The following is a 12,955-nucleotide window of genomic DNA, read 5'->3' as shown; positions in this document are numbered from 1 at the left end:
TTTTCTCGCGTTTTCTAATCAAGCAAACAAGGGATAAGTTCTCTTATATTATTTTTATTATTATTTTTGTTTAAAGCAAATGGAGCGCTAATATAAAATTTCACCACAGCCTTTCTTTGTTCTTCACAAAGCATCGTCCCGAAAATCTGAGAAAAGGTCAGCTGGAACAGGGAAAACCCGAAGGCGAATTGATCTGTCTCCATCACCTACTAAGAAGACTGAGAAATCCGAAGAATGCGATGAACAACATCGCTTCGAGCAATTACGCATGGAAGCTTTCGAGCTTGTTTGGTCAAAAATCGACTCCACTATCAAGGTTTAGGAATTTTGAACCTAACATTTCAATTTTTAGAGCATTAGAGAATATGTGTAGGTTAAGGAATTTTGGAAGCTAACATTTTAATTTTTTTGAGAAATGTAGAATTAAACTTTAATGTTCTAGATATCACAAATTATTTAAGTTTTTTGAATTTCAACTTGCGCATGGGCGCGTACACATATATATGAGTAGTGTATATTACACACTACTTGTTGCACACACATTTACACACACTCCTGGAAATTGAACTGAAATCATGACTTGAAGTCACAATTTCAAGTTAATCATTACTTCAAGTCACAATTTCAGTGCAATTTCCAGTGTGCGTACAAAAAAGTGTGTGCAATAAGATGTCAAATGTTGGTTTCATTTCCTTCACTTTTGTTAATGACCAAATAGAATCTTTATTTATATTTGCAGGATGTTTTGAGGGGTATCAACACTAATGTATTCGATGAAATACATCGCTGGGTTTGTGAGTCCTTTTATACTATCAAATCATTTGGAACACCTGGTATCGCTGAGGCAACTCGGGCTTTTCCCATTGTAACAGATGCTTCTTCTAAACTGTTGTTCGCGGGGCTGGTTCTGACTAGTAAGTTCTTGTCTATTTCAATGCTTCGAGTTAATGTTTGGTTACAGAAAACGGTAGTACATATCAAGTTGATATTAGTAGTATTTTCTGCTCTTGGATGTATTTGAATAGGGATTAAAATCCTCATCTGCATTCTTTGTGCTGGTTGGTATAGTGGCATGTAATGATATCTGTCTGAATTGCTTTGTTGGGGATGCCCACTTGCATTTATATAATGTTAGACACAGTTTGTATTGCTCACTTATATATTTAAGTATGTTCAAACAGAATTGATGAATACACACACGTGTATTCTAATAAGCAGTCTTAATTGATGATTGGCAGAGAATATGGAGTTCGTTGATGATCTATTGACTTTTGAAGAGGTTGGCCTTTGTTTGAAATCTCATGGATGCCATGTGGCTAACCTTTCGTCCTTGGACTTCTCAGCCAAGAATGGGATTGGTGGTTGCCTCAGAGGTTTATTGAGACAGTTCTTAATGGCTACTTTGGATGTAAGTACTTACATGTAGACATTCCTGCATAAATTCAAGTTAAGTTTTTTTGTTAAAGGGATTTCTAAATTCTTTTTTGTAATGTTGCTTTTAAGCAGGCAGCTGATATGTCCATCTTAGCATCATGGTACAGAGAACAAGAAAATAATAATTCCCCAGTGGTTGTGATCATAGATGATATGGAACGATGTTGTGGGTCTGTCTTATCTGAATTCATCCTTATGTTGAGGTACTCTACTTCATCTTGTCACCCAGGGGCGGAACTATGATCTGGTTTCTCCCCCCTCCCCCTCCACCCCCCACCCCCCCCCCCCCCCCCCACCAAAAAAAAAGGAAAAAAAACTGAAGATAATAAAGTTAGCTATTTTAAATTCAATCCCTCAAGAGTTTTATAAGGAAGTCATGAAAGAAAATATAAAGACAGTAAAAATGTCTAATATTGATATATTTTAGTATAAAAAACTCTACAGAATTTTCTGACAAATTCTCATTGCGATTTATGTAACCTTGTATGAAAATTTGATATCTAATTAAAGTGTATAATCTTAAAAGTCCAAAAGAGAAATTGGTGAGTGGTGTTAGTTTACTTCTTGTTCATAATGGAGTTTTTCACTGACTTTTTTCAAGTAAACACATAAACTTTCAATTATTTTTGAGATTATAGTCTCTCTCCCCCCCACCCCAAAGAAATTTTCCTGGTTCCATCCCTATTGCCACCCTTCCCATAAATGCTATTATGTGGATTCAATATATTTAAAAACACATACATTAATACATATGCACAACTATACGTGTGCATACACATTTGTGCACGTGTAGCTACATACATACAGATAGAAACACACACACACACACACACACAGATATATGTGTGTGTGTGTGTCTGTGTATTTATATATACATATGTATATATGTGTGTGTCATTTGTATTATGCAATAACTGCCTGCAACTTGCTCTTTGATCTCAATCAGTGAATGGGTTGTAAAGATTCCAATTATTCTATTAATGGGTGTTTCCACAACACTGGATGCTCCAAGAAACCTTCTTCCTTCAAATGTGTTGCAGCAGTTGTGCCCTTCTAAGTTCGTATTGGGATCACCAGCTGAGAGAATGGATGCAGTTGTTGAGGCAGTCCTTGTGAAGCAGTGTTCTGGGTTTAGTGTTGGTCATAAGGTAGCTGTTTTCTTGAGAAACTACTTCTTAAACCAGGATGGAACACTAATATCATTTATTAGAGCTTTGAAGGTTGGTAGTGTGTGTCTATTATCATTTTTATCTTTGTCTCTTTCCTTTTAAAGATACTTACTATCAACATAATTTGTCCCAGCTGATATATGTTCTAAAAAGTATTTTTCAGATTGCATGTGCCTTACATTTCTCCATGGAGCCTCAGAGCTTCATACTCGGTGGCTTGCTCGATGAAGAAGAACAAGAGGTCAAATTTCTTTATCCTCTTGCAATTTTTTAAATTTTCCATTGTTTAGTCATATTACTTTGGCATTACTGTTTGAATTTTTCCCTTTTTAGCCATATTACTAAAACATCCCATATTTTAGTTCAATACTTGTTCAATAAACCTTAACTTAGTTGCATAATCTATGGGTACATATTACCTCTGTTCTTATATATGTTATTAATGGATTGGCATTGGTGTGTAGGCCTTATTATCTGGAGAGTGCAGCATTTATTATCTGTGCACTCTGCTTGCAGGGTGTGGATATACAATCTAAGTATATTTGGGGCCAATTTGATTCAAAATATTGAGAATGAAAAAAAAGAGGGGAGGAGGGTTGTGAGGGAGGTTGTTTTAGAACTGCCCCCCCTCCCTGGGAACTTTGGGGAAAGTTACAAAAAAAGGTCAACTTGAAATGTTGAAAACTAATAGTGTGTTAGATAGAGGGGTGAGATTCAATAAAAGATTCTATGTGATCAACAAATGAAGTTTCAATAAAAGATTCGAGATTCTATGTGATACCGGTTTTCATCAAACATTTTATTACTATTTGATAAAATTGCTATTTGTATTCTTATAAGATAGGATTTTAGGAAGGGCTTTTATGTCATTTCACCATTTAATCCCCTCGCCCCCTCCTCACAAGGGGAAATTGCCTGCCTGAAAAATTACACTATGGTATGAACGTTAACTCTGATATTCACATTTGAATTCTTAAATTTTACAGTATATAAATAAAAACAACTAATAGTTATCGATAATTAATTTTTCTGCTCTCTTTGCTCGTCATGTATGTAAATGATATGCATTAGTAGCATATATTTTCAGGTGCACAACTGGATGCTACTTTCAATTTTTTTTTTTTTACCCAGTTTCCCCTACTGTGAAAATTTACAAAGCAAATAGGTGGTGATTATTTTTGTTTCTCTGCTCTGGGAAGGGAAATGTTATTCCATGAAAGAGTTATTGCTTGCACAGTTTTCACTTGGAAGTTCAAGCAAGATATCTCACATGTTGAAATATCTGTGGGAGCAACAATAATGGCACTGGAAACCAAATCCTCAATTGAAAATTGTTTAATTTTGTCCACACTTCAGATTTTGTAAAAACCTACATTCTTGATGAGAATTTAAGCTTAGGTGCCTGTTGATTTTTCTTTTCATCCAAACAATGTTTGGAAATTCGATGTGTTTCAGGGAGAGAAAAGTGGTTTACTGCCAGAGATAATATTGAAGAATGCTCCTCAGCTTCCATTATATGTAAGGTAATGCAAATATTTAACAGTTGGATGCTATATGGTTTTCTGTAAATGCTCAACAATGCAAAACAAAGATTAAAATACACTGACTTTGGTTGCCAATGAGCCCTAACTTAAATGACATCTCCTTCCCTTGTAAGCAAGGTGAAATATGAGGTTGTGGGTTCCAGACCCACTGGGTGCACGTGTAATTACCCACAAAAAAAAAAAATAATAATAATAATAAATAAATAAATTAAAAAAAAAAAAAAACTGACTTTGCTTGAAGATCTTTTAATAGGAATCAAATGGCTGAACAGAATGGCAAAAGTTTGGTCCATGGTTTGTCAGAACTGAAGGGACTACACAAGTGCTGGAGCATTGTTGTCTTGGTGAGGCCTCTGATTCTTTGTTTTATTTTATTTTTTATATTTATAAATCACTTCCCATATAATTTTGAAAGAATTATTCCTTGTCTTGTTTCTTATTGTAAACTTACAAATTTATATTCTGATTTTGTTTCCTGGGTTTATCTTTGTCCAATTTTTATTTATTTATTTTTTTATTATTATTTTTTTACCTGTAATGCAAATATTAATAATTCTGGTGAAATTCCAGTTTCAGAACTTGTTCATTTCTTTTAATAATTACAGTTGTTTTCATTAATAGGTAGCAATGTGTCATGTCATGGAACTAGTACTTCTGTTTGTTAACAATTACTGCTTCTTGCAGTGCCTTTATGAAGCTGGAAATTGTAATAAAATCCGACTGCTAGACTTGTTATGTGAGGCACTTGATCCTGATTTGTACACCTCAAAAGCTTCCAATAATGTGGTACTAGAAAACGATTGCGGCTTACCTATAACTAGTGATCGTTTTATGCGGCAAAAGTATTCTACCTCACAGAAAGGAGGTTTGATCAGTCAGATAATACGCAAAGTAAGGTATAAACATGTCTACATTTAAGATGGACTGAAATGAGCTTATATTGTTATAGGTCCATGTTAATAGTTGAGAGTTTCCCAAGGGGAGCACCTACAATATTTTGCAAATCTTCTTTAGCTCTATCTCTGGAAAAATGAAAATTTCTCCTTTATGTTTTTGAGGTGAAAAAAAAGGAGGAAGGGCTGATAGTCTTTCATGTTGTTAGGCAACTCTTTCTGGTACTAAATATTCTGGTTTTTCAACTAATTATGATGTTGACAGAAAACGACCCAAGTATGAGGGATTTAGTTCAAATGGTTTAGCTTGGTTGCAATATAATTTGTGAAATTAATTAGGGGATATAATCCTTAATGATCATTATAATCACCCTCTACATTAATATTTTTACCTGCTAGGATTTGGCTCAATCACTGCAAAAACTCTTTTCTCTAGTATAATTTCCTTTATGACAAAAAAGAGAAGGTATAATTTTCATATTATATGAATGACAATAATGGAGTTGTTGAACTATAACCATACTGATCGATTTATATGCACTGTTGGTTGATTTTGTTAGTTATAAAGCAGTGAAACTTGGTGATTCTTGTTCTAGATCTTGCTTTGATATCTTAATATTGTGGAATAAATGATCTAGTCCTTGAATTTTTTCATTAACAATTTAATCCTTAAATTGGATCTTGGAGTTTGTTAAAACTTAATTTTAAGTTTAATTAGCTACTGTCTGCAATTTATTTCATGCAATAATATATTGAAAGATCCAGTATTTTTTTATGCTGATATCTTCTTTTTCCATGGGAATATATATGCCTTACCAAAATCTTTTGTCTCTTAACATGAAGATTAACCGTTTTTCTTTATGAGTATCCATAGTAACTTCAATTTCTTTTTGCTTCATGTCACTATTTTGAACTTTGAATTTAATCAGAGATCTCCCGGCAGCAACGCTCTATCAGTTGTTGAAGAATTGGGAAAAAATTACTATGGATGTTCCCGAGGTATGCTTGTAGTTTTGAGAAAGTTGAGAAGTCTCTGGGATTTGCTTGGAAGATTAATCCATCTTTGAAATAGCAATTTCACTTTATAATTAAAACCATTTTTTTAATCTTCGCATGTGGTGCCACAAGCTCTAACTCAAATGGTACATCTTAGTAAGAGCAAGGTGAAGGATGAGGTCATGGGTTCAAGAACTACCAAATGCATGTGTAATTACCAATAATTAAGAGAGAAAAACTATTTTGCATAGTTCATTTTCCTTGTCAGTTGAAAATCATTTCTATCCACAGTTTAATCATTTGCCTTTAGTTTATGGGAGAACTTGAATTTATCTTGATCTATTTCATGTATTTGCATGCGGTTAAGCTGCTTCCATGTGAGTAATTTTGGAAGTGCTTTTCGCTAATGTTAGAGTTAGTTCTAGATGTTGTTTATTTTAGCATATTAATAAGGGTATTTTTGCAATTATGTTATAAACCCTAATAAAAATATATGCTAAGGTGTGGGCTTGATAAGTTAACGACCTCAACCTCTTCTTTCTTTTCTCTTTGTCTCTCTATTCTTATTCTCATTTAACTCTAAATCTTCATATTTTACTAATTAACTGCTAACACTCTTAAGAGTTACACACAGCAGGATCATACGTTTAGCCACAAGAATCTGCGGGGGTTTTGACAATTAACTTTTATCCACCTTGCCGTCTTTTGCATGCAACCACAACCGATTGGAATGCCATTATTAGAATAGTTAATCATAAAGCTTAACCACCAAAATTCCCTTGCTCACCTGCCCCAGGGGGGGGGGGGGGGGGTGTTGTCAAACTGTTCATTCCTTTATTCTCCATCTACTTTCTACAGCTGAAAGTTCATAAAATTTCTAAAACTAAAGTATACCTGCATGTTATAAAAGTGAGCTCCATAAAATGTTTGAAAAACTATTTTGTTGGTTTTATAAAGTTTTGGATGAATTTATTACTTGATCAAGTATACTTTAGTCAGCATTGTACATATATCAATCTGAAGATGTCCTTTAATGTATCAAAAGTTTTCATAATTATTTATGGTCCTTATCATTTTAGAGGAGTCAACAGTTTCTTTGACTTGTACTTGTTTGTGCCTTAATCAATATTTAGGTTTATAATCAAGCAATCTTATGTTTCTTCTTGCATTTCACACCTTGTGCTGTATTGCTTTTCCATATTAATAGACATGATACATAATTAACTTGTTATTCATTAGATTATTGAGCTAATTGTTATGAAATAATATGCCTTCGACAGATCCATGACAAAGTCAAGGAGTTGCAGTCTGAATTCAGATTTGAAGATGGCAAGTTGAAACAAAACGTCGATGACATATCCAAGTAATTTTCTATTTAACCTCCTCTCTTTCATATTAGGATTATATCCCATACTACTGCCGCATATTAGTTGTTCCATCCCTTTTTTGTGATGTGTGTTAGTTTCCAAAACTTAGTAATATCCTTACATAGGTAATGATAAATTTAAATATTAACCATAATTCTAATAGAAGTGGTGATGTTTCCTATTTGAAATTAGGAAGGGGAAAAGAAGAAGAGTGGAGGTAGATCATAAAAGTTGATTGGCAAAGTGATTATATTAGAAATCACTAACAAGAGGGAAATGATGGGATGGGAGTAAGGAGATTCAAGCAATGCTCAATTGACCTGCTCTGATACAATGTCAAAATTTTAAATATTATTGAAATAGAGAGAACATGAGAAAGGAAGATTGGAAGAGATTAACTTACATGGTTTTGTCACTAAGAACTACGTAAACATCAAACGCCAAAAGGCTACATCTTTCATTCATTTGATAGATAATACATTATGAGGAAACCCGTATTTATAATGGGATTACAGAATTTGAAATTAGGTCAGCTGTCAATTTATTGCATGTATAAAGTTATCTAGTTTTGTTATTCTTTTTGGGGCTCTATAGTTTTCTTAGTTGAAACTTCAAAAGGAACTTCAGCTGTAGAAACAAAATGTTCATCATTTGTTTGTATGTACATCAGTACATTTACAATGAGTTGTTGTGAAAAATGGGATGGGATTTTGTTTGTTGTGGAAATTACTAGAAGCTGAAGCTTATTTCTTGATTGATCTGGTCTTATGACATTGGTGCTTGAATTAACTTTTCTGTTGCTTTTTTATTTCACCGTGTATCATCCATAAGATGGTCATTTTGTTGTCATAAGATGTATAGAGTTACATGAAGATCCTGGCTGGGATTGAGATAGATAATCTTCTTATGACATGTTTGTATTCTCTTAATTTTCATCATATTACTTCTTTACTTTTCATGTTTGTAAATGTATGTGTACGTACACATGTATTTACTGTGTATGTATGATATATGCATTCTTTTACAGAACATTGATTCTTGGGGCTCTGTTATGACCTTGGTATGACAGGAGACATTCATCTTTGAGCCCTATAAACAGTGAGAAGGACTCTAAAGCAATAAGTGAGAAAGCTGCTGCATTATTAGATTCCTTGGTTGGGTAAGGATATATATGCTGTATATTTTTCTTCTTGCTTAGATGGGATGTGGATTTATTTTCCATAACTGAATCTTGACAAATTCTATTCTATGCTTCATCTATTAGGTTAAATCTATAAATATGTGTTTGTAATAGAGCATGTTTCTTTTGCAACTACATTACTTGTGTGCTGATCAGACATTTGGAGTATGGTACATTAATGATTAATCAGTTGTTTAATCCATATTGCAAGATGAAATGGCATATCAGATATAGGTTCTGCTGAACCCCACTTGTGATTTGATTTTCTTTTGTTTTCATAAAATTCAAATTTTGCTAAATTTGTTCCATTGTTTTTCAGATTACTTCTCCTTTTGCAATAACATCTGGTATCATGTGAACTGAGCTTGAATTTAGGAAGAAAAATTGTGTAATATTTACTTTTCCCATCATAAGAGAAACTGATGCATTATGGTGCAGCTGAGGTTGTCAAACTTCATCAATATCTATGAGCTAAGGGAAGAAAATCTTCATTAGTATCGCCATTACGTTTTAAGAGGGTGACAAAATATGCATCTGGTTGAGGATGTGAAAATATGATCCAAAATCTGGTTATCTTTATCAAATGGGAATCCACTTTGATATTTTTTATAAGCCTCCATCCTGAATAAACAATCAATCTAAACATAATTTAGAAATCTTTTTCCTTTTAAACAAAACTAATTTAACGATAAGATACTTCCATAGACTACTAAAATTAAACAATGCTCATAACTAAATTCAAACCTAATTTGATCTAGAATTCTATTCCTCTGTATCATGTAAACTATTAGGAGGGAGGGGAGGAATGCAGCTTAAGTATATATTTCAGAGAACTTTGTATGAGTGGATGCTAGCATTCAGCTGCATCCAGTTTTGTTCTCTTTTCACAGATCAGTTGAATTTTGCATGTTCTCTCGGTGCACCTATTGTTAGATTTTAAATACCTAAGGTTTTACTTCTATTTAATAAAGTATATTGATTACTTGTCAAAACTTTTGTTCCATTCTTAGAAAATACACCAATGTTGCAACCGGTACTGTGTTACTTATTTATAAGTTATAACTTTGCTTCTTTGCAATATGCTCTTCCAATGGCTTGTAATGTAATTAGATCCACTGTTTTGTTTTTTTTTCCCCCCCCTATCCTTGGTCAATCTTATGACCATAGCTTTAGGTCAATGGGCTTGTTACAAAAGAGAGCAGGTCTGCTTACTATTTATGGTTTATTTTATGCATGTGTGAATTAAATGACCAAAAACTATGTTGGAGCTTCTTGTCCCATTTTTTGATCCTCAATCTGGTATATTAACATTTTCAGTTGCATTGATATTTTTTACAGTACAAACATCCAAAATTGGAATTTCCTTCTTTATATTGTAATGAATTAGAATGGGTTCCCTGCATAGCTTATCTATTCTGACAATGAATTTACTTAATACACAACTACTGAAATGAGTTCTGACTTTTTTTCCCCTATGAAACAGGGATTTCTTTAGGCCTATTGAGTGCATTCCTTTTCATGAAACTGTGTGCTTTAAGAGTGTTGAGAAACTACAATCGGTAAGCACTCTTAGAATTACTTTGATTAATAAATCTTGTATGAGCTTTCCTGTATTGCATAAGGGAAAATATTCAAACAGAGTTTTAATAACTGTTATGTCAAATTTGACTAAAATCCATGAAGGAAATCATTACAGCAGAATAAAGCAAATTTGAAGAAACAGGATATGCAGCAGGATAAGGCATTTTCATATATTAGGATTTCTTTGACATGCCTTGATTCTTATGTCGTATAAAGAACTTGCCTTCACTTACAAGTGTCTGGGGAATTAAGTTTATAAATCTTACTATCTCTTTGTACTTTTAAACTGCTCACTTATAATAGGCTTTAATTGGAGATCCAAGAAGAAGGATTCAAGTCGATCTTCTGGAGTTTTACAAAATTTTGCGGTGTAGTTGTTGCAGCAAGAGTGGCAATATCCTTGTGCCATCTATGCATGATACCTCAGTTATGTAAGTATATAGTTGGATGAAGCATTCACATAGCACTTGATGATGTATGTCCCTTTTGTGATGGTGATATCATAGTTTGATTTCTCTGTTGAACTTTCAGAAAAGTGTTTTGTGTTATCTGGTATGTTGCATTTATATCCACCAACATTTCATATAAAGAGTCAGGGGCAACAATTGGAGGGATTCTGCTTTTAGTGTCAAAATCAAAAATAAGCTTTTTGATGTTTCAAATCAGCCTTTCCTTTCAGAACTGCTTGTTGGAAGTGTTAAAGAAATTATTGGGATTGCTACCTATCAAAAAAGAAATGATTCAGATTGCCCAATTTGGCCTATTCTTTATAGTTGATGCCCCATTCAACGATTTATAACGTTTGCTACTCTGAGAACCCCCATTTTGAGTAGGATACTTTGTCCAAAATAAGATTGACTGTGTACAATTGAGCTTCAAATAAATTTTACAAGTTTAGTACAATTGAGTATATTTGTGAAAACGCATTATCATTGATCATTAGACTCAGATAAACTTTGGAAAGTAGGACATATATTATAGGATCTATAACATTTTATCACAGAATATCTCTATTTAGTTATGATTTTGTTGTTCTATTGCATAAGTTGTGTGATATGTTGCAGTTTTTACGTAGAATATCTATTACATAAGCCCATCTGAAAGTGCTATAGTTGGTCTTGATTCTTGTTCCTGCAGTATTTCCATAATTAATGAATGTTTTATTTTTTAATCATTGCTTTCTTTGTTTCTCATCTTTTACTTGGCATTCTGTACATATTTTTAGGGAAATGGGATGAGGTTTTAAGGTTAGTTTCCACTACTTGATGAATGAAATTCATGTTTCTTTGTTGTTTAGGTATACTCTAGCTCAGGAGCATGGTGATCTTATCAATCTCCATGACTGGTTCCAATCTTTCAAAACAATTGTTCTTCGTCCTAGTAAGAAAGGGAAACCCAAGTCGAAACAGTCCCCACTACCAAAGAAAAGAAAGGACATGAATGAATCTGAGAACAAGAGTGAAGCATCAATTCAGTATCCTATTGCCTTTTCATTTGCATTTGTGTTCATCAGTTATATACTACAGAGTCTAGTTGAAGGTATATGTTCTGAAATTTTTGTTGCAGCACATGAAAACCCAGAAACTACTATGAGAGTGTGTGTGTGTGTGTACTCTTAGTGTCATTCATAATTGTGTGAGCTTATTGATCATCTTCACTAATATTTTTGATTTCATGTTCTTGATGTGCTGCCATTGCACTTCAATTAGGGATTTCCTTTGTTCAATTTAGACTTCTTTTACACTGACTCAGCATTTTTCACTAAAACTTCTGGTTACGTAGCCATTGTAAGTAGAGTTCATTCAAGACCAAATTCTCAGTTATGTGCTCATGTGACAGAAAACCCCCCACAGTCTCCTTTTCTTCTCTCTATTTTATAGTGTGAAGAACAAAATGAAAAGGTCTTCAAATTATTGAAGAAGTTTTGCTATAGATTTTCACACTAATTGTCTTATGGAGGAAGGAACCCTACAGTGTTATTTGTGAGTATTGTACTAATTAAGTATTGCTGTTCCAGATTCAAACAAGAGATTCCTGCACTAAATTTCTATTCCTCCTAGAAAATGCTATTTTGCTTTGGTGTATGGTCTGTATAAGGTTTGCATATGTCACGTTTCCATCAAGGATTCCCTCACCCCCAACCCCTTAATTCATGAAGATCCTTAACCCTATTTCTCTCAGAGCAAGGTTTTGTAGAGCAGTTACGGAGCTACAGATTTCTGGGCTCCTTCGGATGCCTAGCAGAAGACGCCCTGATTGTGTGCAGAGAGTGGCCTTTGGACTCTAACTAGTGGTGTCATTAAAGAAGCTTAGTCGCATTGTTCTGATCTCTTTTATGCAAAGGTAGTTTAATTTCATATTGGTGCAGTTGTACTGTTATGTAATTATGTTAAGATTTAACAAATGAAGAACATGATTTATTAATCTATCCAATATAAATGCCAAATAGCCCCAAAAAAAACTTGGGAATTGGGAGGCTTTTTTGTAAGTACCTGACATACTAACAGATTGCTATAGGTTGAATTCAAGTAATTGGGATTACAACCCTTTTATAAACTTTTACTTTGTAACATGTAAGATTGAAAGTGATTATTAGAATTTTTGCAATTTAGCTATTCTTTCAATTAAAAAAAGTGGTTACATTTTCTCTGCTTTCTCATCTAGGAGGGGCCATAGATGTTACTCAAATTGAATTAATGATGTACTGGTCGAACTGATACTTGTTTTGGTTTCTTTGTTGTCATGGCTGGGGTTTTATTTTTACTAGGCTGGACCCGGCCCATTTATTAAA

At 33.6% G+C, this 12,955-nt stretch overlaps 1 protein-coding gene across 4 annotated transcripts in view; it reads left to right on the top strand.

Moving 5' to 3' along the window:
* Window positions 1-12,775, top strand: part of LOC126699503 (origin of replication complex subunit 3) — a 64,004-nt gene extending 51,229 nt beyond the window's left edge. Inside the window, exons 2-17 of one of the 4 annotated variants that reach the window (XM_050397362.1) lie at window positions 157-316; window positions 740-914; window positions 1,239-1,408; window positions 1,507-1,637; window positions 2,381-2,654; window positions 2,767-2,844; window positions 4,059-4,126; window positions 4,389-4,491; window positions 4,832-5,043; window positions 5,970-6,039; window positions 7,317-7,399; window positions 8,473-8,562; window positions 10,067-10,142; window positions 10,468-10,595; window positions 11,462-11,638; window positions 12,346-12,775. In XM_050397362.1, the coding sequence (XP_050253319.1) occupies window positions 269-316; window positions 740-914; window positions 1,239-1,408; window positions 1,507-1,637; window positions 2,381-2,654; window positions 2,767-2,844; window positions 4,059-4,126; window positions 4,389-4,491; window positions 4,832-5,043; window positions 5,970-6,039; window positions 7,317-7,399; window positions 8,473-8,562; window positions 10,067-10,142; window positions 10,468-10,595; window positions 11,462-11,638; window positions 12,346-12,451 (1,989 nt within the window). In that variant the 5' untranslated portion in view covers window positions 157-268 and the 3' untranslated portion in view covers window positions 12,452-12,775. Of the gene's footprint in view, window positions 1-109; window positions 317-739; window positions 915-1,238; window positions 1,409-1,506; window positions 1,638-2,380; window positions 2,655-2,766; window positions 2,845-4,058; window positions 4,127-4,388; window positions 4,492-4,831; window positions 5,044-5,969; window positions 6,040-7,316; window positions 7,400-8,472; window positions 8,563-10,066; window positions 10,143-10,467; window positions 10,596-11,461; window positions 11,639-12,345 lie in introns of all 4 variants that reach the window. The other 3 variants (XM_050397360.1, XM_050397359.1, XM_050397361.1) reach the window with 3 other exon arrangements.
* Window positions 12,776-12,955: the final 180 nt, after the last annotated feature.

The sequence above is a fragment of the Quercus robur genome, chromosome 9 (assembly GCF_932294415.1).
Source record: "Quercus robur chromosome 9, dhQueRobu3.1, whole genome shotgun sequence".
Classification (NCBI taxonomy): domain Eukaryota; kingdom Viridiplantae; phylum Streptophyta; class Magnoliopsida; order Fagales; family Fagaceae; genus Quercus; species Quercus robur.
The sequence above is the reverse complement of the archived record's forward strand: the minus strand, read 5'-3'. Positions and strand labels throughout refer to the sequence as shown.